We start from the raw sequence: 25,189 nt of genomic DNA on the forward strand, positions 1-25,189 counted from the left end.
ATTCATGAAATTTGGATGAGGCTTGGGGACAGCTAAAAAAGATTTATTAAGGTAACGGTAATTCTTTACTATTTCTATTCTGTTGTTTTCCCTTTTGGGATAAGCTCTTGACATTCGTTCTCTATTGCCTTCAAGAGAACAAACTGTCATTTTGAAGTAACTAGGGCTGCACAATGACTTGAAATCACAGTACAGGTTTGTGTGATTATTAAACCACAAGAGACTGCAATTTAAATAAATATAAGTTCTGCATACTTCAGAGCGAAGGGATGGCGCTCTGTTTCGTCCATAGTCTACTACATATAACTCCAAGTAGGTGGGGCTTATACAGTGTTTTCAGCAGCCTTTGAGTGGCTTTGCAATTTGTGCATGCTCCACACAAACTCCAGCTTGGGAAGTGCTTTGAGTTTGGTTAACTTTAAATCCAGGATCACTTTATTTTCACATTAGTGTAATTTCAAAAATTTTGGCCACTACAAGTCTGTACACTTGAAGAAAAAAAAAAAAAAAAAACTTTAATCTGTTTTGAATACTATTCTGATGCTAGTGAAACTTTGTAATATGGCACTTTTTCATACCACTGTCTCCTTAAGATGATTCACTTATGTTTTCCTCTTTTGTAAGTCGCTTTAGATAAAAGCGTATGCCAAATGAATAAATTTAAATGTACACTACAAATCTATATCTATACTATACAAAACCAAACACAGTGTTGTCTGGTTTGTGGTTTTCAGGCCCAGTTGGACTATTTCGAATATGCAGACACATGTTAAAACGATAGAGTAGCAGGTTTAGTTTTTGTGCGTAACTTTTCAAATGTACCACAGTCGCCAAAAGGTTGATGGTAAACATTAGAAAATGAAAATGTCTTATTGATGTATAATGATATTGGGATTGAGTACCTGGCAACCACATGCAGTGTCAAAGTATTACCATCTTGAAGTCTGCACTGTTTTCCAATTGGGCTGGATGTCAAGATTTATAGCGGATAAGGACTTAAATTTTGGTGTTTTTCTTGCTTGATTGCATTGTATCACAAGACATGGATTAAACCACTCGAGACATAAGGATTACTTTTATGCTGACTTGCATTGACTTGAATTGTACGGACATAAACACATCATGCATCCTTAAAAATATATTTGTGTTACCCAGAGTAAATGATGAGAGAACTATAATTTTTGGGTGAACTATTCCTTTAAGTGAGTGTTTTTTTTTTTTGTTTTTTTTTACCTGGCCCTCTACCGCCACTGGTCTGGTTACTGCCACGACTAAAGACAGAGGGCGGCTGTGACTTCTGCTTCATTGTACCATGATTAGAAAAGAAAGCAGTCAGGTTCTCTCGAGTCAAATCCAACTTTTTACCACCCGAGATTGGAGTACCTGTAACAGATAATAAAATTGTATGTATGATCATACTTAGCTACAAACCATTTTTTTCATACAAAATTAAATTATAGAAAGCATGGATGACCAATTTAATTAAGTGACCTAAAATGGCCTTGTGGTTGTGCCAGCAGCAGTTTTTGGATGTGTCATTTGGGGTTTGTGAGGTCAACCAGATAACTGAAGTCCCAATAAAGATAGTAAGTCATGTTACTGCTAGCTAGCCCTTTTCAGAGTTCTACAGCACCACAGCTTTCAAGGCAGCAACTCTTCTAAAAAGCTATTTTGTTCTATTTTTATACAGTGATTTATGAAAATGTTCACTATAACAATGCATGCTCACTAATATGATGTACCCTAGTAAGACATTTTCCTGGAACAACAACTCTGTTGGTCCTGGACCAACATTTCTTTTAACAACATTTTTATCAACCTAACATTTCCCTCTGATTTTAGGGATAAGCTATGTTTATTGGGGGTTGGCCTATGATTGAAAATAAATGGCACATTATGCAGTATAGGTTTGCAAACTCTTTAAAGCCAATCAGAACAAAATGTAGGGTTGTTAAACTTCTATCAAACTTTTTACAATTTGAAGAATAAATTATATTCATAAAGTTTTACAGTGACTCATCATTGTCAGTGGTGCAACTATTATTATCCAGGTCTCAACTCATATTTACGACCAATAGTAGTGGCACTAGTTGAGGTCAACCAAATAATCGAAGTCCCAGTGAAGCCAGTAATAAATCTAAATTATGCTACTACTAATGGCACTGGTTGAGCATTGGCATAGAGTGCTCAGACTCTAAAAATAACAAGCAATGATCAATTTGTATCAATCGATCCTAACATTAGACAGGCTCACATTGAAATTACATTCTCTACTAGATCATATCAGCAAAATTTGTAAGACAAAAACCATTGAACGAAAAGTTCAATAAATACAATATTTTTGGGACTCTACATTTTGATCACCATAAGACAGCTACCATCTGAAATGAAATATTTTGATCAGGGCTGTCAACTGATTCAATTAATTGTGATTAATAACATCATTTTTTTGTAGAGCAGAATGAGTGTCATAATGTGGTATTAGATATGTACATGCATTAATGCATTAACTGGAACTGCTCACCCAAAAATGAAAATTCTCTAATCATTTACCCTCATGTGAACACAAAGTTTTTAGAAAAATATCTCATCTCTGTTGGTCCTCACAATGCAAGTGAATGGTGGCCAGAATTTAGAAGGTCCAAAAAGCACATAAAGGCAGCATAAGAATAATCCATAAGACTCCAGTGGTTAAATCCATGTCTTCAGAAGTGATATGATAGGTGTGGGTGAGAAAGAGATAAATATTTAAGTCTTTTTTTACTATAAATCTCCACTTTCACATTCTTCATCTTTTGTTCTTTGTGATTCACATTCTTTGTGCATACTGCCACCTACTGGGAAGGGAGAAGAATTATAGTAAAAAGGACTTAAATATTGATCTGTTTCTCACCCACAACTATCATTTCACTTCTGAAGACATGGATTAAATCACTGGAGTCATATGGATTACTTTTTTTATTTTTTTGACCATTCACTTGCATTGTATGGACCTACAGAGCTGAGATATTCTTCTAAAAATCTTTGTCTGTACACATCTTGGATGGTATAAGGGTGAGTAAATGATGAGATAATTTTCATTTTTGGGTGAACTATCCCTTTAACAACAAATCTTTTATTCAAATGCAATATGCTGATAGCTCTGTGCTGAATGAATCACACCATAAATTAACTGCCTTTAAATGCAGGTGCATGGGTTTTTCTACCTGGTGTTTCTCCATTGACGGAGGTCTTGTTTTGGGTGGTGGTGCTGTTAGGCCTCTGGGCTTCATCTGTGGTCACTGCGCTGCCGTCAGGGTTCGAGTAAAACAAAAGCAAAGGTTGGAAGTGACCTTTGATGCATTTGGTGACCACATCTTTCCATCTCGTTCCCACCTGTACACAAACATGACATCATAGTTAAAAGAGATAAAGCTGAAAAAGTGAAAAGCTACACCACAGTGTAACTGTATAGAATGCGTTAGACTGTTATTAGATATGAAAGCACACATGCCTCAGGATGGTTTAGGTAAGAGTATATGTAAAGCATCATTGCACTACAAAAAACCTCTCTAGGCAAACAGATGTAATCTTTCTTCTTAATTAATGGATGGGGGAAATGAAGGAACGAGAGAGAGAGAGTCACTTGAACCTTTTCCATAAGCAGTTTGTTGATGTTGTGCATCCCACTAAAGAAATGCAATTATATGAACTGCCAAAAGGTAGAAGCAAACAAGGGCAGACAGGAAATTTGAGGAATAAAATCTGAAGACCAGGCACAGATTAAAGGAATAGTGCATACAAAATCTTGGCCCCTAACACTTACTTAGCTTACTAATTTTAAACCATGACTTATACTAAACATAAATAACTAATATTGGCATTATATTCATACTGTTTATCCAGAGGGGAACTGGCCCCCACAGTGAGCCTGGTTTCCCCCAAGGTTATTTTTATTCATTAACCAACATCTAAATGGAGTTTAATGTTCCTTGCCACAGTAGCCTTTAGCTTGCTCGTTGGGGGTATAAATACAAATATTATATACTTATTTATTTTAAGGCACAATTGACAATCACATTTTTATCAAACTGCGCAATGAAGACATTACAGATATTACAACTTTATTTTCTGTTGAAGCATTATTTTCTGTAAAGCTGTTTTGAAACAATGTGTGTTGTGAAAAGCGCTATACAAATAAAAATGACTTGACCCGAAACAAATATTCTGTAAACATTTACTCACTCATATGTTGTTCCAAACCCATATTACTTCATCTCTTCCATGGAACACAAAATGAGATGTTTTGAAAAATATTCTGAATGCTTTTTTCCATATAATGTATGTGGATGGGGACTGCCCAAAATGGCAAAAAAGCACCACTGAAGTCCATGTTTGCCTCATTACCAAACATCATTGATGTGAAACATCATACTGTGACATATCTGATTCGAGAACACACAAAGTTATCGAATGGTTTCAGAAGACTAGGAATATAGTGAACGAGTCATATTTTTAACTGCTAAAAACCTTATTGCTGCCATTGGTCCACATCATCTGTAAGTGTGACCTGAAGCTCCACCAACTTTGTTTACATTTTTCAGTCAGTATTCAACCTGAACACATCAGTGTGCAAGACAATGTCATGAGATTTTTTTGCTGTTTAATTAGTCTACAGAAGGAATCGAATCTACTCAAAAACTCTCTTTTTAAAAGTTAAAGATGCTGGGAAAAACAGCGAACTGCAGCACAATCAGCTCCTGCCTTAATTTTTTCATTTTATCTACCCATAAATAAAAATAATAGCATCATCAGGTATCATTCATATCTGCAGCACAAACAGTGTAGGCCAAGATACGCGCCAAAGTTTAATTCTTAGGACCTAACCCTAACTTTGAGCAATAACACTAATAATGCTTGTCTCAGCAAGCACTCAAGGCAGAAGTGATTCATAATAGGCATGTAGAGTTCTCACCTCTTTGACAGTGGCATCATCAAAGAAAACCCATTTGGAGGATTTGGTGTGAAAGGCAAAGGCACAGTAATGTCTGCTGGAGTAACAGATCATTCCCACCAACAGCAGCTCACACTTCTTTGCACGCTCGTCTGTGACACGGTAAAAGAGCTGCAAAAAACAAAAAATGGATATTTATTTAGATGAACAAAACAAAATCAAAATCTGCTCTCATAAGCGTCTGCTATTAGGTTAAATAAGTTAAACAGCTACAGTTGAAGTCAGAAGTTTACATACACTCAGGTTTGAAGTCATTAAAACCATTTTTAACCACTCCACAGATTTCAGATTAGCAAACTATAGTTTTGGCAAGTCGTTTAAGTCATCTACTTTGTGCATGACACAAGTAATTTTTCCAACAATTGTTTACAGACAGATTGTTTCACTTTTAATTGACTATATCACAATTCCAGTGGGTCAGAAGTTTACATACACCAAGTTAACCGTGTATTTAAGCAGTTTGGAAAATTCCAGAAAATTATATCAAGCCTTTAGGAAATTAGCCAATTAGATTTTTATAGGCTAATTGGAGTCAATTGGAGGTGTACCTGTGGATGCATTTTAAGGCTTACCTTCAAACTCAGTGCCTCTTTGCTTGACATCATGGGGAAATCAAAATCAGCCAAGACCTCAGAAAATAAATTGTGGACCTCCACAAGTCTGGTTCATCCTTGGGAGCAATTTCCAAATGCCTGAAGGTACCACATTCAACTATACAAACAAACGTGTGAAAGTATAAAAACCATGGGACCACGCAGCCATCATACCGCTCAGGAAGGAGACGCATTCTGTCTCCTAGAAATTAACATAGTTTGGTGCGAAAAGTGCAAATCAATCCCAGAACAGCAGCAAAGATGCTTGTTAAGATGCTGGAGGAAACAGGTAGACAAGTATCTATATCCACAGTACAACGAGTCCTATATCAACATAACCTGAAAGGCTGCTCAGCAAGGAAGAACCACTGCTCCAAAACCACCATAAAATAGCCAGACTACAGTTTGCAAGTGAACATGGGGACAAAGTTCTTACTTTCTGGAGAAATGTCCTCTGGTCTAATGAATCAAAAATTTAACTGTTTGGCCATCGTTATGTTTGGAGGAAAAAAGGTGAGACTTGCAAGCCGAAGAACACCATCCCAACCGTGAAGCATGGGGGTGGCAGCATCATGTTGTGGGGGTGCTTCGCTGCAGGAGGGACTGGTGCACTTCACTAAAAAGATGGCATCATGAGGATGCCATCTTTTTTTAGGGACTCAAGATGGCGCCGAGTATGGCTGCTGCGTTGCGAGCTCCGACACAACATAGTAGTGTTTTGTTTGTTTTGTTCACAATTCTTATGTTTTTTGTCTTGGATGTTGCCTGCCTTATTGTCTACGACAGACAAACACTTTTGGACATTGGTTCAGCAATCTCACACCATAAACCGGACTTCACATTCCTCAACGCCGACCCGCTGTTTACAAACACGCAAGTGGAGCCCTTTGTCTGGGCAGCACGGCCGCGGAAACGCAGGAGTAAAAGGGGAAACAGTTCTCATCAGAGTAAGACGCCGTGCAAATCGACCCCCGCTACCCACGATTCTACTGGCAAATGTTCAGTCTCTGGATAACAAGCTCTGCGAGCTGAAAGCACGGATCTCTTTCCAACGAGATACAAGGGACTGCTGCATTATCTGCCTTACGGAAACTTGGATGTCTGCGGAGATTCCAGACTCAGCCATTGAACCCGCAGGGTTCTCCGTGCACCTAGCGGACAGAGCGAAAGACCTCTCAGGTAAAAGTAGAGGTGGAGGTGTATGTTTTATGATCAACAAATCCTGGTGTGATCAGAGGAACGTACATTCTATCAAGTCTTTCTGCTCTCCTGATCTGGAATTTCTCATGCTTCTGTGTCGACCATTCTGGCTACCGAGGGAATTCACAACGGTCATTATCACTGCTGTGTACATCCACAAGGTGACACAGACTGGGCACTCAAGGAACTGTATGGGAGTATAAGTGAGCAGGAAACCGCGCACCCTGAGGCTGCGTTCATTGTGACCGGGGACTTTAACAAAGCCAGTTTAAAATCAGTCACACCAAAATATCACCAGCACATTAGTTTCAACACACGAGGGGACCGGGTTTTGGACCATTGCTACTCTCCGTTCTGGGATGGCTACAAATCCCTCCCCCGCCCACCATTTGGCAAATCGGACAACTCTTCCATTCTGCTTCTGCCTGCTTACAGGCAGAAATTGAAACAGGAAGCACCCACCCTCAGAATGATCCAGTGCTTGTCAGACCAATCAGATTCTACGCTACAAGACTGTTTTGATCACACGGACTGGGAGATGTTCCAGTCGCCTCTGATGACGACATCGAGCTTTACGCTGATAGCGTAATGTTTTTCATCAGAACATGCGTAGAGGACGTTGTTCCGACCAGAACAATACGGATCTATCCGAATCAGAAGCCATGGATTAATAGCGGTGTTCGCGCGGCACTTAATGTGCGGACCTCCACTTTTAATTCCAGGAACGCGGAGGAGCATAAACAAGCCAGTTATGCCCTCCGAAAAACTATCAGAACAGCAAAACGCCAGTACAGGAGCAAGATTGAAGGACAGTTTAACACCACCAACTCTAGAAACATGTGGCAGGGAATTAACAACATCACGGACTTTAAAGGGAATAAAAACTCCGCCATGAACACCGCTGCCTCTCTACTGGATGAGATAAATACTTTTTATGCTCGTTTCGAGGGAAATAACACCGCCCTCGTGGAGAGAGCTCTCGCGGCTGAAGCTAGAGGTTAGTTCACTCTCCGTCTCTGTAGCGGATGTAACCCGATCCTTCCGACGGGTGAATATCCGCAAAGCCACGGGTCCAGACGGCATTCCGGGCCGCGTCATCAGAGCGTGCACGAACCAGCTGGCTGGTGTTTTTACGGACATTTTCAACCTTTCCCTCTCTTTGTCTGTAGTCCCCACATGCTTTAAAACGTCCACCATTGCGCCTGTTCCAAAGCAATCAAAAATAACTTGCTTAAATGACTGGCGTCCTGTTGCTCTGACCCCCATCATCAGCAAATGCTTTGAGAGACTAATCAGAGATTACATCTGCTCTGTATTGCCTCTCTCTCTTGACCCGCTGCAGTTTGCTTATCGCAACAACCGCTCCACTGATGATGCCATTGCATCTACAATACACACTGCTCTCTCCCACCTGGAAAAAAGGAACACTTATGTGAGAATGCTGTTTGTAGGCTACAGCTCAGCATTCAACACCATAGTGCCCTCCAAGCTAGATGAGAAACTCCGGGCTCTGGGCTTAAACAGCTCGCTGTGCAGCTGGATCCTGGACTTCCTGTCAAGCAGACGCCAGGTGGTTAGAATAGGCAGCAACATCTCCTCATCACTAACCCTCAACACTGGAGCCCCACAGGGCTGTGTTCTCAGCCCACTACTGTATTCCTTGTACACACATGACTGTGTGGCAACACATAGCTCCAATGCCATCATTAAGTTTGCTGATGACACGACGGTGGTAGGTCTGGTCACTGACAATGATGAAACAGCCTACAGAGAGGAGGTGCACACTCTGACACACTGGTGTCAGGAGCACAACCTCTCCCTCAACGTCAGTAAGACAAAGGAGCTTGTGGTGGACTTCAGAAGAAAAGACAGAGAACACAGCCCCATCACCATCAATGGAGCACCTGTGGAGAGAGTCAGCAGTTTCAAGTTCCTGGGTGTCCATATCACTGAGGAACTCACATGGTCCATCCACACTGAAGTCGTTGTGAAGAAGGCTCATCAGCGCCTCTTCTTTCAGAGACGGCTGAGGAAGTTTGGAATGAACCGCCACATCCTCACACGGTTCTACACCTGCACTGTGGAGAGCATCCTGACTGGCTGCATCTCTGCCTGGTACGGCAATAGCACCGCCCACAACCGCAAAGCACTGCAAAGGGTGGTGCGAACTGCCAGACACATCATCGGAGGTGAGCTTCCCTCCCTCCAGGAAATATATACAAGGCGGTGTGTGAAAAAGCTCGGAGGATCATCAGAGACTCCAGCCACCCGAGCCATGGGCTGTTCTCACTGCTACCATCAGGTAGGCGGTATCGCAGCATCAGGACCCGCACCAGCCGACTCCATGATAGCTTCTTCCCCCAAGCAATTAGACTTCTGAACTCTTGATCTCCCACGATCAAATACATCAGCACTGCACTTTATTACCCTTACTCTTATATCTCACACCGGACTGTCATAAATTATATTATTATTATATTATATTCTCTCTTAACAACTGACTATCAACTGACAGCCTGAATGTCAATACAGTACAATACTGTACATTCTATATATATATATATATATATATATATATATATATATATATATATATATATATATATATATATATATATATATACACTTTTTTTATATATATATTTTTATTTTTAAATTTTATTGATTAATGTGTATCTATATAGTGCGTATTGTATACTGTACAGTGTATGTTATTATTTGTATATTGTGTTGTGTGTAATTATATTTCTATTGCAAATTGGTACTGTCTCATCACTGTCACGACTGCTATGTTGATCGGAACTGCACCCAAGAATTTCACACACTATTGCACTTGTGTATATGGCTGTGTGACAATAAAGTGATTTGATTTGATTTGATTTGATTGATTTGGAAGGAAAATGTTGTGGATATATTGAAGCAACATCTCAAGAATCAGCCAGGAAGTTAAAGCTCAGTCACAAATGGGTCTTCCAAATGGACAATGACCCCAAGCATACCTCCAAAGTTGTGGCAAAATGGCTTAAGGACAACAAAGTCAAGGTTTTGGAGTGGCCATCACAAAGCCCTGACCTCAATCAGAAAATCTGTGGGCAGAACTGAAAAAGCGTGTGCAAGCAAGGAGGCCAACAATCCTGACTCAGTTACACCAATTCTGTCTGGAAGAATTGGCCAAAATTCCAGCAACTTATTGTGAGAAGTTTGTGAAAGGCTACCCAAAACGTTTGACCCAAGTTAAACAATTTAAAGGCAATTTTACCAAATACTAACAAAGTGTATGTAAACTTCTAACCCACTGGGAATGTGATGAAAGAAATAAAAGATGAAATAAATCATTCTCTCTACTGTTATTCTGACATTTCACAATGACATTTCTTAAAACAGTAATCCCAACTGACCTGAAATAGGGAATGTTTTCTACGTTTAAATGTCAGGAATTGTGAAAAACTGAGTTCAATTGTATTTGGCTAAGGTGTATGTAAATGTGGTGAGCAGGGCAGGGCCGAGCAGCATTTGGGCAGAGCGAGGCCGGGAAGATAAGTGGTGAATGAGTTCCACCTGTGTGCCACACTGGTCTCACGTTCCAGTGAGGGGCCGTGGGAGTATTTAATGAGAGGAGACAGCGGCAGACGGGGAGAGAGAGAGACGCACAAAGCTGCCTGTGTCGATGATTTTAAATGTGACTGCTGAAAAGCAGTGTGTTTTTATGTGACGCTGAAAAGTGATGAAGTCTTGTTGTACGCAGAAAAGTGTCAATAAAAATGCCTACGTGTTTGTAAAGCCAGTCCCAGCTTCCACCTTGCCCATCTTGAGAAGTCGCTACATTAAACTTCTGACTTCAACTGTATATATATATGAGAGAGAGAGAGAGAGAGAGAGAGAGACAGTGGATATAAAAACTCTACACACCCCTGTTAAAACAGCAGGTTTTTGTGATGTAAAAAATTAAACAAAGATAAATCATATCAGAATTTTTGTACCTTTAATGTAAAAATTATAACCTATGCAATGCCATTGAAAAACAAAGTGATATTTCAGGAAAAAAAAAAAAAAAAAACTTAGAATAACTTAACTGCATAAGTGTGCACACCCTTTTATAATTGGGTATGTAGCTGTGTTCAGAATCAACCAATCATCAAGCTCATGTGAAATCCTCACCTGAAGTGACTCAAGTGACTCAAGTGATTAACTCCAAATAAATCTCAGCTGTTCTTGTAGGACTTTTCTGACATCTTGGTTGCATGCTACTACAAGAGCCATGGGCCACAAAGAGCTTACAAAGCATCAACAGGATCTCATTGTTGAAAGGTATCCCTCAGGTGAGGGCTAGTGAGTGACAGTCACGAACAAGTGGAGAAAGTATGGCACAACAGTGACATTATCAAGAACAGGACGTCCCTCCAAAATTGATGAGAAGACAAAGAGAAAACTGGTCAGGGAGGCTGTCAAGATGCCTTCAGCAACATTTAAGGAGCTGCAGCTCTTTCTGGTAAGTACTGGTTGCTTCCTACATGTGACAACTATCTCCCATATTCTTCATCTGTCTGGGCTATGGGGCAGGGTGGCAAGACCAAGTCTTTTCTGATGAAAAAAAACATCAAAACCCGGCAAAAATCTATATCCAGTCTCCCAAAACCATGTGGAAAAATGTGTTATGGTCTGATGACACCAAGATTGAACTTTTTGCACAAAATTATAAAAGGTATGTTTGGCGCAAAAACAACACAGCACACCAGCAAAAGAACACCATACCCACAGTGAAGCATGGTGATGGCAGCATCATGCTTTGGGGCTGCTTTTCTTAAGCTGGAACTGGGGCTTTAGTGAAGGTGGAGGGAATCATGAACAGCTCCAATTACCAGTCAATTTTAGCACAGAAGCTTCTGGCGTCTGCTAGAAAGCTGAAAATTAAAAGATCTTTCACCTTTCAGCATGACAATGATCCAAAGCACACATCCAAATCAATAAAAGAATGGCTTCAGCAAAAAAAGATTTATGTTTTGGAATAGCCCAGCCAGAGCCCAGACCTGAATCCCATAGAAAACCTGTACACAGGAGATGCCCTCGCAATTTGACAGATCTGTAACATTTTTGCAAAGAAGAGTGGGAAAATATTCCCAAGTCAAGATGTGCCAAGCTAACAGACTCTTATCCAAACAGACTGAGTGCTGTAATAAAATCAAAGGGTGCTTCAACTAAGTATTAGTTCAGGGATGTGCACACTTATGCAGTTAGATTATTCTGTTTTTTTTTGGGGGTTTATTTCGGAAATGTGTCACTTTGGCTTTCAGTGGCATTGCATAGGTTGTAATTTTTACATTAAAGGTGCAACAATTCTGATATGATTTATCTTTAAGTTTTTACATCACAAAAATCTGCTGTTTTAACAGGGGTGTGTAGACTTTTTATATCGTGTGTGTGTGTGTGTGTGTGTACACACACACACACAGTTGTGGCCAAAAATATTGGCACCCTTGGTAAATATGAGCAAAGAAGGCTGTGAGAAATATGTCTTCATTGTTTATCCTTTTGATCTTTCATTCAAAATATTCACAAAAATCTATCCTCTAATTGAAGTAAACTAATTGAAAGGGGTAAAAATCTCATAATTAAATATTTGTCTCCAAACCCGTTTGCCACAATTACTGGCACCCCTAGAAATTCTTATGAGTAAATTATATGTGAAGTATATTCCCATTCATATTTTAAATTTTTTAGTACACCTGGGTGACAAGGAACATGAAATTGTTCAGCCATGACTTCCTGTTTCACATGAGTATAAATATGAGGTAACACACAGGCCAAATCCACTTAGTCATCCATCACAATAGGTTAGACCAAATAATACATTTATGATGAGCAGCAAAAGGTTGTTGGGCTTCACAAAATGGGAAGTGGCTATAAGCAAATAGCCAAAGCATTGAAAATACCCATTTCCACCATCATGGCAATAATTAAGAAGTGTCAATCAACTGGAGATGTTACGAATAGGCCTGAAAGAGGACATGTGTCTATATTGTCTCCACACTCGGTGAGGAGGATGGTTCGAGTGGCCAAAAATTCTCCAAGGATCACAGATGGAGAATTGCAGGAATTAGTTGGGTCTTGGGGTCAGAAAGTCTCCAAAACTACAATCAGACATCACCTACTTCACAACAAGTTATCTGGGAGGGTTTCAAGAAAAACCCTCTGCCCTCATCCAACAACAATCTCAAGCATCTTCAGTTTGCCAGACACTACTGGAACTTTAAATGGGACTGGGTTCTATGGTCAGACGAAACAAAAATAGAGCTTTTTGGCAGTAAACACCAGAGATGAGTTTGGCACACACACAGAGGTAGCCCAGTCCCCTGACCTGAAACCCATAGAAAACTTGTGTGGTGATCTGAAGAGGTCCACCAGCGTGGACCTCTGAATTTGAAGGATCTGGAGAGATTCTGTATGTAGGAATGGTCTCAGATCACATGCCATGTGTTCTCCAACCTCATTAGACATTATAGAAAAAGACGCAGAGCTGTTGTCTTGGCAAAGGGAGGTTGCACAAAATACTGAATAAAAGGGTGCCAATAAATGTGCCACACATATATTTGACAAAAATTATTTGTTTTTTGATAAAACTTGTGTTGTGTTTGGAACTGTTTGATATCTACTGAGGATATATTTTTGTATTTGTATATTTTGAATGAAAGACCAAAAGGATAAACAATAAGTATATATTTTTCACAGCCTTCTTTTCTCATATTTACCAAGGGTGCCAATATTTTTGGCCACCACTGTGTGTGTGTGTATATATATATATATATATATATATATATATATATATATATATATATATATATATATATATATTTGAAATTAGTTTTGTAGACAAAAATATAATTGTGCCACCATATTAATTTATTATAAAACAAATGTAATTAAAAAAAAAAAGTTTTTGAAATTGATGACTTGGACCAAATAATAAAGAAAAGCAGCCAATAAGTGCCCAACATAGATGGGAACTCTTTCAATACTGTTTAAAAAGCATCCCAGGGTGATACCTCAAGAAGTTGGTTGTCAAGAGTACATGTCTGCAAAATCTAGGCAAAGGGTGACTGCTTTGAAGATGCTAAAATATAACACAGTTTTGATTTATTTTGGACTCTGTCACATCATAATTCCCATAGTTCCATTTGTTATTCCATAGTTTTGATGACTTTACTATTATTCTAAAATGTGAAAAAAAAAAATTATAATAAAGAATGAGTAAGTATTTTAAAACATTTGACCGGTAGTGTGTGTGTGTGTGTATATATATATATATCATCTGATATAGTTCTAAATATTCTATTCTAAGCCTACTTATATACATTATCACTTAAAAAAAATTAAGAAATGCCCCTGAAAATCAAATCCAGGGGGCCATTTTTGCCCCTTTATGGAAAAGTTAATTTCTAACATTGGCACATTTGCACTGTTGCCTGATTTGCATAATGCTTTTAGCAAATTATGCAGTAAAACAATGCAGACAGCAAGTCCAAATAAATGTCAGTGACAGTCCAAGCATGGCTTTATGCACTCACACACGAGACTGTTAATCAAAGTGTGGTGGTGCTGAGAATCTCACTCACACAATTACCAACACCTGTCTTTAATTATCTTGATGCAGAGACCGAAAGAGTGGCAGAGGATAAAAGGTGGCAGATTGTTAAGCTCAGCGGAGAGAAAAGGAGGAAAATGGAAAAGATCAAGGAGTTTCTTAAAATGAGATGAGTTTGGAGTGTTTGCGGTGTAGGGGCGACTGTTGAATTGAATGAGACAGTGGAAGCATGTGAGAATGTCTGGACCATGCATTGCCTTTGCACATTAGAGGCCGATGTTGCTGATCGGTGAGGGAGGTGTTCAACTGATCAAGCTGCAATGCAAAGACGAGCAGGTGATTGGAGTCTCCATTCAAAGAGCCGACAGCCACGACGGGAATGTTGAGGATGTGTGTGTGTGTGTGTGTGTGTGTAGTGCAGAGGATCTAGGTATCTGTTCTCTGTTCCTATTGGGATTTCCCACCTATATTCTATATGTTTCACTATCAGCTTTATTCCACCCAACTCCTCCATTGCACCACATGTGCATTAACACATGCACACAACACTCGGATGTATGTTTGTTAAAGTGTTTTATGTGGAATTCCCATACTGTGGTTTATGTCTTAAGTGTAAAAAATAAATTTACTTTGTCTTACAAATTTTGTGGTGGCTTCTGTTTACTATAAAGCCCGTTAATTCAATGTTTAATGGTTTATTCATATGTACTTTTGTAACCGGTGGTTTGTAGTTGCCATCCGGGATAAGACTATATATTTTGACTGGGTTAAACTTGTCTGGTGCCTGAAAGTCTTTTTACTCAGTTAAATTTAATTCAATTGAAGAATTTATTTAAATCGCAGTTTGAGTGTGCCACCGTTACAAAGCCGCACACACTGGATGCCAGATGACCTTCCACTGCAGTGGTTTTCTGGTGATCAGGCGTAGGCTAACCAACTGTTGATGCAGTTACCCAACCTCAGTCTTTGGGAAGGACAAACTCCTGCTTTATTTTGCACATATGCTCCAAGGCACCAACATAAAAGGCTACAAAAAATATATATATTTTTTTATAAACAATTGGAAAAAGGGGCAACTGTGGTGACAAAAGCTTTTTATAGCCATTTAATCTGGATGTATGGTTCCGATGAGTTCTATATCTTATATAACAGCTGGGAATTATTTTTTTTTTTTAAATAGGAATTCCTGACACCGATTCAATCTTTACCGACACAAATGTTGGAATAACCTACATGCTAAAATGCAGATTCTTTTAAATGTAGGTCTTATAATTTCCAAGAATGAAATAATGAGAGTAATCTGCACTTTATATTTATCTGAAGTACCAGAGTATTACTATGATTTTTTTTTTTTTTTTTTGGACATGGTGCCTTGGTAATACAATGGTTTTTGGACATTTTCCATGGTAGTACCATGATTTTTGGGACAAGTACCATGGTTATTTCAGGGTTTTCTATTTATTACATGATATACTGTATCTTGGAGTACTATGAAAATGCAATGGTATATGAATAAGGTAATCATCCAGTATTTACCACCTGATACCTTTAATGTACCATGGTACCAACATAGCACTTTTTTTTTGTTAGGGAAATGTTGTGTTCTTCCATAATGCATTTGCATTCACAATAATATTGACCCTCAGGCAGTACTTTTTAACCATCTGACCAGCCTGAATGCACAGTCAGGCACTCAACATTTATTTTGGACTTGCTGGAGAAAATCTTGAACTCTGAACCACCACAGATGTTCTTTATTGTTTCATGGTCTCCTGGTGTGCTTTTGTATTTTGGATCTTTGGGACAGGGCCAAATGTCTTGCTGAATTATCAACTTAAGCAGATGGAGTGGAGTATTTGAGGATGTGTACTTGATTGCATTCTTACCCCTGAGAGTTTGAGGTGTGGTCCGAGAGATCGGATGACATCTTCAGTTAAGTCTGACTGTTCAGAGTCCCACACAAACCCGATGGTCACGATTTCTGGAGAGTTCATCAAAACGCGCCGGATTTTGATTCTCTGACCACAGTTACTCTATTGAGGAGGTAGAGAAACATTTGTTAAAATAAAATACATGTATACAGTGGGTTCACAAGTATGAAACCAAATTGAAAATCTGGGGTCTATTATTAATTCAAAACTATAAATGGAGTTTAAGGATGATAATTTTTTTTATTTTTTTTTTATTTTAGGTTTTTTAAAAATGTAAGAAAAAGCATAGATTAGAGAACAGAGATTAAATTCAGTTCCACTAAAACCACACACTGTGACCAAACATTTCAATGCACTTAGCAAGACAAAAAGCAGTTCCTGTAGTGGGATGTGACTTCCTACTTTGCCTGTTTAAAAATGAAGAATGTTTTGATATGTGAGAGGAAAGTCACCATCTCATATTTCATCTCACTACTTTCCTTCTCATAGAGGTGTTACACTTGCAGAATATCAGATTGTGTGTATGTGTGTCCTTGGGGTGTGCTTAGTGAAATTACATGGCCTTCATTGAGAAAGAACCATCATACTGTTTATGTTATCATCCTTTAAGGGCCAAAAATACAAAGAAGTTAACATGGTCAAAGTCACACATTTTCTTATTAGATTAGTGACCCAGATATAGTGAAGAATCTTCAATCGCTTGACGTCTTAACGTTTCAAGTGATTTATTTTTCCAAAACATTTAAAATTTCCCCTACAACTAACTTACAAAAAACTGTCAATTTCCAGCTTCCCACTATATGTGGTCACAACATTATCCAGACTGGAAAAGTATGACGAACACCCGCCACTGTGAGTGGTTAGCCACATCTGAGTCCACCTACCGGGCAGTTACGCAGATCTCCAACTGTGCTTGCGGCTTGAAGCAACTCCCCAAACGTGTCTGGACGCATCCTTTCATCCCTCCTCTCAAGGACTTGTTGGCTGAAGTGCAAAGGAAGAAGGAGAACACACGATAGAACAGTTTGATCAAAACATACCAACCAAATATGTTTTGAGAAAGTGAAAAAACTATTCCAAAACTCCTACACAGGCAGCTACCTACTAAGGCAGCATACTTACAATCAGTGTTGGGTAAGTTACTTAAAGTAATCCACTACAAATTACTAACTAATTCTCTAAAATTACAATCAGATTACTTTACTCATTACTTCATTGAAAAAGTAAACATTACTAATTACAGTTACTTTCTAAAACACTGGAAAGAACTGGATTGCTCATGACGTCATATCAGTGAAGCCATGGCGCCACCATATTGCTATGCACAAACATTCCAATGTCCCTATTGACTTAATAGGAAATCATCTAATTTTAGCAAGTAAACATTAGTCATTCAATCACCGATTGTATATCTAAAATCTGCATGTACATCCCTACAACACAACCGTCCTACACGTGTAATTATTTAAAGTCGGGAATTTTCCTGTTTCTTGAAAGCCTGAGCAAGTTATGAATATCTACTGTATATCAAACAGTATCCACCTCTAACAAACTTCATCAGCGAACAGATCAGCTGAATGTAAACAAGTTCACTGAAACTGAGGTAAGATACAAACAGACATTTTCAGACTTATTTGTGATAATCGAAGTGTTTGTTCAGAGTTACTTGTTTTATGTTTTTATCAAAAAGTTCTCACGGTCACTTGAATAAGAGCATGTGCTCTCTCTCTCCCTCTCTATCACACATGCAATGGGTGCTGAGATTGAGGGAGACATGCAAAGCAAAGCTGGTTAAAATTGATACGGGTTTGATTGGAGGACAATGAATTAAACTGGCTACAGAGAGCAGTTCAAGGTGAAAACAAGCAAATCCCGAGCATTTAAGGCAATTTAGAAATCCCGGTCTGACTTTTTTTAGTCCCTTTCGGGGGTAACTGTTAGACAGTTTTCCCGCTTCCTTTGGTGATTGTTGTGCTGCACTGATAGACTGAACACCGGGGCAGGTGAATGCTCTGACATCGGGATCTGCATATATCTCCTCCCTTGTAACTAATATTATCCATAACAAGCAAATAAAACATTAAACATGACTTTCACTAGAGGGCGAAATGCAACTGTCATATCTACAGGTCGGAGACGGTGAAACGGGGGTGTTTTCGCCTGTCAGTCATTGACGCTCTATGAGAGGTTGGGTATACTAAGATGGCCGCTCGAACACTACCGGTGGCTTCACCTCCTGCTGGCAGTTTAACGTTGCGTCAGCGATCCAGTTCTATTTATTTATCAGTGCTTGTCACAAACATTTTTTCTTTTTCCACTCAACAAATTCAAAATAATGTCTATTTTCTCCTTGTTCATTGTCGCACACCGTTCTGCTGTCACAGAAACGCAAACAGACGTACGTATGAACATATGAATTAACATTTTAATTGTATTACACATATTTCTTATTTTTTTTAGAAATATATTTAACCCAAGTAATGAACTTAAAAGTAATTATTTTCATTGAAAGTCAGTAACTGTAATCTGATTACAAGAATTTAAAATGTAATGCATTACAATACTTGTTGTGCTTAAAAGTAATACGATTACAGTAACTTAATACTTTGTAATCCGATAACACCCAACACTGCTTCCAATCATAGAAAGTGACAGAATAGTGACAGATTTCTAATGCTCTCCACCAGGGGTTGGCAACCTTTTTGACATGGAGTGCCATTTTTTTATTTTCCTGGTCAATGGATGTGCCAACAACCCCCAACCAAAAAAAAAACATTATGAAAATATTTCTATTTTGAATTTTTCTAATTTAATCGTTTCTTTTTCATTACAAATTATATTATCAGCATAACAGTTTGATTGAAAAATGTGTGCAAAACCCAATGATTTTGATATAATCATGATTCTACATGTGAATTTTCACAGAGTATCTTGTGCTTTAATGAAAGAAATATCACCCTGCAGCTCTTGCCTGGTTGCCCACTAAAGCCAAGCAGGGTTGAGCATGGCCAGTACCTGGATGGGAGACCTCCTGGGGAAAACCAAGGTTTTTTTTGCTGTTGGAAGTGGTATTAGGGAGGCCAGCAGGAGGTGCTCACCCTGCGGTCTGTGTGGGTCCTAATGCCCCAGTATAGTAATGGGGACAACTATACTGTAAAAAAGCACAGTCTTTCGGATGAGATGTTAAACCGAGTTCCTGACTCTCTGTGGTCATTACAAATCCCAGGGCACTTCTCGTAAAGAGTAGGGGTATAACCCCGGTGTCCTGGCCAAATTCCCCTAATAATCTCCATCCCTGAATTGGCTACATCACTCTACTCTCCTCTCCACCAATAGCTAGTGTGTTGTGGGCGTTCTGCCGCACTATGGCATCCAGGTGGATGCTGCACACTGGTGGTGGTTGAGGAGATTCCCCCTATACTATGTAAAGCGCTTTGAGTGCCTAGAAAAGTGCTATATAAATGTAAGGAATTAAAACCTGTTTCAATTAAAAACTGATCACAAAATTAAATATTTCTTAAATTAGGCCCATGTCATACTACATTTACTTGGAGTTTTGTGTTCCTTGCCACAGTCACCTTTGGCTTGCTCACTGGGGTTCTAAATACGATTTTTATTTAATTAATTATTTTTATACGCAATTTACAATCATATTTAATCAAACTACACAATGATGACTAAGACTTGATATTGCAGTTTCATTTTCTGTTAATGCATGATTTTCTGTAAAGCTGCTTTGAAACAATGTGTGTTGTGAAAAGCACTATACAAATAAAAATGACTTGACAACATTTTCCTAAATCACGCAGAGCTGGGTAATCACTAGCATGCAAGCAACAGCAAGAGAGGAGCAGGCTATTTTATTAATAAGAAGTTTTTCCCACAGCATTCCAATCTACATCTTGATGTAATCCTTCGTCATGATCACGCAGCGTGTTTTCATCAGCTGAATGGGAGACTAAACGCTATTAAAGTGTGACGAGACTCACGCCGAGTGTGCAAGCCATTCGCGCATCACAAGCCGATCAACTATTTAGCCCTTTTCAGTTAATCGCACCTGCAAAATCCTAAAACTTTATTTCCAGGTCTAATTTATATTTTAACCCCACGATGTGGGTTTATGTTTTCTCATTTAATCCTTTAATGTAATTTTAAGTGTGACCATGGTTTAAGGAGGGTGTACCTGTATGCTGGGTTGGATATCTCAAGGATTAATAGTGGTGTTTTCCTTATTACATCACGTGTTGTTCTGAAAGCAAAAAGAAACAAATGAAACACGGAATGTAGGCTGCCATCCACGCAGACTGACTGAAGCAAAGCGGGTGCGTTTACTCACGCGATTAACCGAAAGTGAAGCGCTGCTGGCTCGTGATGCACGAATGGCTTGCACGCGCTGCAAGAATCTGTTTGGGTATGCTGCAGTCTCATCACATTTTTACTCTTTGTTTAGCCTACCATTCAGCTCATGAAAACACGCTGCGTGATCATGAGTAAGGATTACATTAGATGTAGATTAGAATGCAGAATTTAATAAAATAGTCTTCTCCTCTCTTGCCATTTCTGGCGTGCCAGTGATTACCCCTCCTTACGTGCCATAGGTTCCCGACCCCTGCTCTACACACAAATACAGATACACTTTGCGTGAGAGACTCGACACGCAATTGAGTTTGATCTTAGCTTGTTGCTAAGCTAATGGCCCAACACTCTAATGAGAATGCAAATATATAGCACACACAAATATTGGTAAAATAATCCACTTTTATTTCACTGAACTATCGATACTGTTCAGTACTGAATGACATACTAGCAATGGATTTTTGGTGTTTAATACAGTAAATTCTGGGATTGCCTTCTCTGTGAACGCTATGTGCGATCTTGCCTTAGAATTTGGAAAAAAAAAAATTATATCTTAGTAGCCAGCATAAAATGCCTACTTTTAGAGCAGCCTTCATGTTGAGAGCATGCCAATGACACCTTAAAATGCTCACTAAGTTTTGGAACAGATCATACAAGATGGTTTGTGTGGTGCTTACTGCTTACCAGAGTGCTGTGGTGGACACATAATGCACAAGCTCAGTGAAGGGTAGCGGGTCGGATGATGCACCACAGCTCCTACAAACTGACTAAAGGATACATACACACATACACAAAGTGATTCATTACTAGTCATTACACCATAATCTATAATAATCATATAATTGTCTTGATATATGTTATACTTTGTAATCCAAGCGATGTCTCAATCTAAATGTATTATTACACACTTCTATATTGTGTAATCTAGATGATGTACAGCATGAGGGTGCAACCAATGTAAAATTAGCACATTAAACACCCATCGTTCCTTTAATGGGCAAAGCAAAATGAGTCATATCCTGTTTAAAACAGCAAAAAAAACAAGGTATATGACATGTTAGGATAAATATACATTTGCATTATATGGTGGTCTCTAAATTATAGTTATGTAACAAGGTATTACAATGTTTCTACACATGGCAACATGATAATGCTATGTATTTGTGTACATGTACCATGGTTAAACCATCTATTTTTGGACCTGTACCATGGTAAAACATTTTTTGATGCGGTACCATGATAATACTATGTATTTTTGGACATGTACAATGGTAAAAATGTTTTTTGGACATGGGTATCATGGTAAAACCATTTATTTTTGGACATCTACCATTTTAAAACAATTCATGATGCAGTACCATGATAATACTATGCATTTTCAGACATGTACAATGGTAAAAATGTTTTTGGACATGGATATCATGGTAAAACGATCTATTTTTGGACATGTACCATGGCAAAACAATTGCTAAAGAGGTATCATGATAATGCTTTGTATGTGTGTACATGCACCATGGTAAAACCATGTTTTTGGACATGGTATCATGGTAAACCCATTTATTTTTGGACATGTACCATGGTAAAAATGTTTTTTGGACATTGGTTTCATGGTAAAACCATGTTTTTGAACATCTACCATGGTAAAACAATGTTTGATGTAGTACCATGATAATACTTTGTATTTTTGGACATGTACCATGGTAAATTTTGTTTTTGACATGGTACCATGATAATACTATGTATTTTTGGATATGTACCATGTTAAAATATTTTTGGACATATACCATTGTAAAACAATTGCTGAAGGGGTATGATGATAATACTTTGTATTTGTGTACATGTACCAGTGTAAAACCATGTTTTTATTAATATGGTATCATGGTAAAACCCATCTGTTTATGGACATGTACCATGGTAAAACTATTTTGACATGAATATTTTGTGGACATGTACCATGGTAAAACCATGTTTTTTGACATGTACTATGGTAATAACTTGTTTTTAGTTTGTACAAATTTACAAAAGTATTTAACAAAACAAATCACGACATCTGATGTTGGATAGTAGCATAGTAGTAAGATAATGTGAGAATGTAGATATATGTGGAGTGTGGAGGAGAGTGTATAAACAGCTGAGTGAGACTGTGTAATTGTCTGCCAGCATAATGGACATTTCCTGCTAGGGACAGGTAATACACAAAATAAGGGGAGTAGAAGGAATATAAATAAATAAATAAACACCATGGCTTTGACATAGCTTGGAATACCATGTAAATACCATGGTATATGAATCAGGTAATTATTTGATTCCAAGCTATATACCAAAGTACCATGATATTACCATCAATGTACCATGATACCACCACAGTACTTTTTTCTAAGGGCTGTATTCCCACGTCTCAAGAGAAGGAGGGCGATGGAATGGTAATGTCACTGAATTAGTATTCCGTGTGTGTATGCCACCCACTGTACCCGACTGATTGAAAACTACCAGTGCAGGACAGTGATCCATTCTCTATTTCTCACATGAGGTGCATGTGTGCACGTGTTAGATAGGGTATTAAAAAAACTGCAATACCTGTTCATAAAGTGTCATGGCAAACTTCTGATGCGTGATGCAGGACTTGGAGGTACAGGCATCTGTCTCACAATCAGGTGCGATGTGCAGGTGAATCCTTTCTAGAATATTTTCCTGTGAAAAACAAAAGAGCTGTGCTGTTAGTGTTTGTGTAAAGAGGCATTTTTCCAAAAAAGAATTTACAGGTGAAGCGTGTAATTTCTGTGCCACTAGAGTCAACAAATGGAATTGCAAAAATCATTATTGTTATCAAACTGATCTCCCAAACACTCGTCCCATTGGTCGAACAAATGGATAGGCCCCAAACACCAATGGCTGAAGAATTTTGCTGTGTCATACTGGTCGGGATGCCCAAACAACAGATTCATGTTCTGTTAGCACCACAAAGCAGCAATGTTTATACTTTTCAGGGAAATCTTCCTACAAGTAGTCTCTGCATATTAAGTTGGGATATGAGGAAGTATTCTAGCATCCAAAACATTACAACAGTTTAGCTTTTAGATCGAAACATACTCTACACAAGTACATGAACACAGCTTGATTTTGTGTGTTGTTGCATTCCAATGTGTCCGAATGCAATTCATAACAACGCATGTACGTGTTGCATTCTCAACATTGCCGCAAGGGGCATTGTAGCAGACATTAGTGTGAACTGTCCGCTTTTACCGCAAGTTTTCTTTTTTAAGCCAACGATTGTCATGGCAGAGCAACTGTTTGAAGACAATATTTCTGAGCAAGTCAATATATTTATAGCAACTTTCCCGAATAATAACAGATCCAGTTTAATGGCAATTTTTTTTAAAGGTAACCTTGAGTGCTGAGGTTTGTAACCACCAAAGTTACACAAGAACGCACATAAGCATGTTCAACCAGAACAAGCAGCAAAGAATGTTTCTGGGCTTAATCACAAAAAAGAAAAAAAAGAAAAAAGTAAACCAACTAAAGAGGAGGTACAAACAATATTCAAAATGCCATACTTTAAAAAGAAGAAGGTGCAACACTTGCTCTACATGCAAAAAGAGAGCTTTATTCAATAATAAAAAAATATGTTTCGGCCACCTTCAGGGCCTTCATCAGACTTATTAAACTTTTATCAAATATTCCAGAAGACAAAGATATTTCAGCTTCAATTGCAGGTGATTTATCATATTAAACAATAAAGAAAAAATGCAATAGATCAACATGAAAACAACAATTCCTCTACCTACCAGAGAAGCAAACGTTAGATTTGTTTGGGCTGGAACAATGATACCTTGGCATTAAGTGAATGCATGCTGAGCTTGAGTAATTTTCCCCAAGCCTATTATCTGCTTAAACATACCCTTTTAAACTTGAGAACCATGGATACATTGAGTAATGCCAACAGCGCTGTCACAACTTGCCCTTTTGCAATGATGCAGGATTAATTTTATGTTTTGCCAATAAAGATTAAGGATAATGTTTGTTTTTCACCGGCACAGGTCTGTACAAAAGGGAAACTTAAACAAAAAGACAAATCCATTATTGGTTGCATTGCCTTCCTACTAAGCACTGATAAAGAGCCTTCATTGACTCTGGCATCAATGTAAATGCACCTCCAGGCTTGACTTGATAGAGCGCCTTCATTGATCATGTTGTTTAGGATAGCACTGTAAACAAACCTTTACTGAGGTAATGGCTGACTCTCCACAGTCCTGCTGCGCTAAACAGAAAATGATTACAGGCTCCAGTGCTAAGCAGGTTTACTGTGATTAGGTGGCCTGAGAGAAATGCACATTACTAAGAGGTGAACATGCTTGCTTCAGCCTTTCCAGTGAGAGAGTAACATGGGAGCCAAGGGAAGAGACATACAAACACTTATACATGTTAGGGTGCATGAACTGTACTGTGCACACAGAGCTTTATTTGGAACTGTTGGAACTTCCTTTCCTATCAGTATTTCATTTCTCTATAAAAAGACAATCTAAAATAAGCACATTAC

The 25,189-nt window shown here is 38.6% G+C and overlaps 1 protein-coding gene across 2 annotated transcripts in view; it reads right to left on the reverse strand.

Moving 5' to 3' along the window:
* Positions 1–25,189, reverse strand: part of LOC127415315 (inactive ubiquitin carboxyl-terminal hydrolase 53-like) — a 79,345-nt gene that overhangs the window by 28,257 nt on the left and 25,899 nt on the right. For both annotated transcript variants that reach the window (XM_051654037.1, XM_051654028.1), the window contains exons 6-12: positions 23,230–23,343; positions 21,337–21,419; positions 17,181–17,280; positions 16,252–16,398; positions 4,955–5,104; positions 3,207–3,375; positions 1,234–1,383 (exon numbers count right to left, since the gene is read on the reverse strand). In XM_051654037.1, the coding sequence (XP_051509997.1) occupies positions 1,234–1,383; positions 3,207–3,375; positions 4,955–5,104; positions 16,252–16,398; positions 17,181–17,280; positions 21,337–21,419; positions 23,230–23,343 (913 nt within the window). The remainder of the gene's footprint in view (positions 1–1,233; positions 1,384–3,206; positions 3,376–4,954; positions 5,105–16,251; positions 16,399–17,180; positions 17,281–21,336; positions 21,420–23,229; positions 23,344–25,189) is intronic.

This window comes from Myxocyprinus asiaticus, chromosome 2, assembly GCF_019703515.2.
Source record: "Myxocyprinus asiaticus isolate MX2 ecotype Aquarium Trade chromosome 2, UBuf_Myxa_2, whole genome shotgun sequence".
Classification (NCBI taxonomy): domain Eukaryota; kingdom Metazoa; phylum Chordata; class Actinopteri; order Cypriniformes; family Catostomidae; genus Myxocyprinus; species Myxocyprinus asiaticus.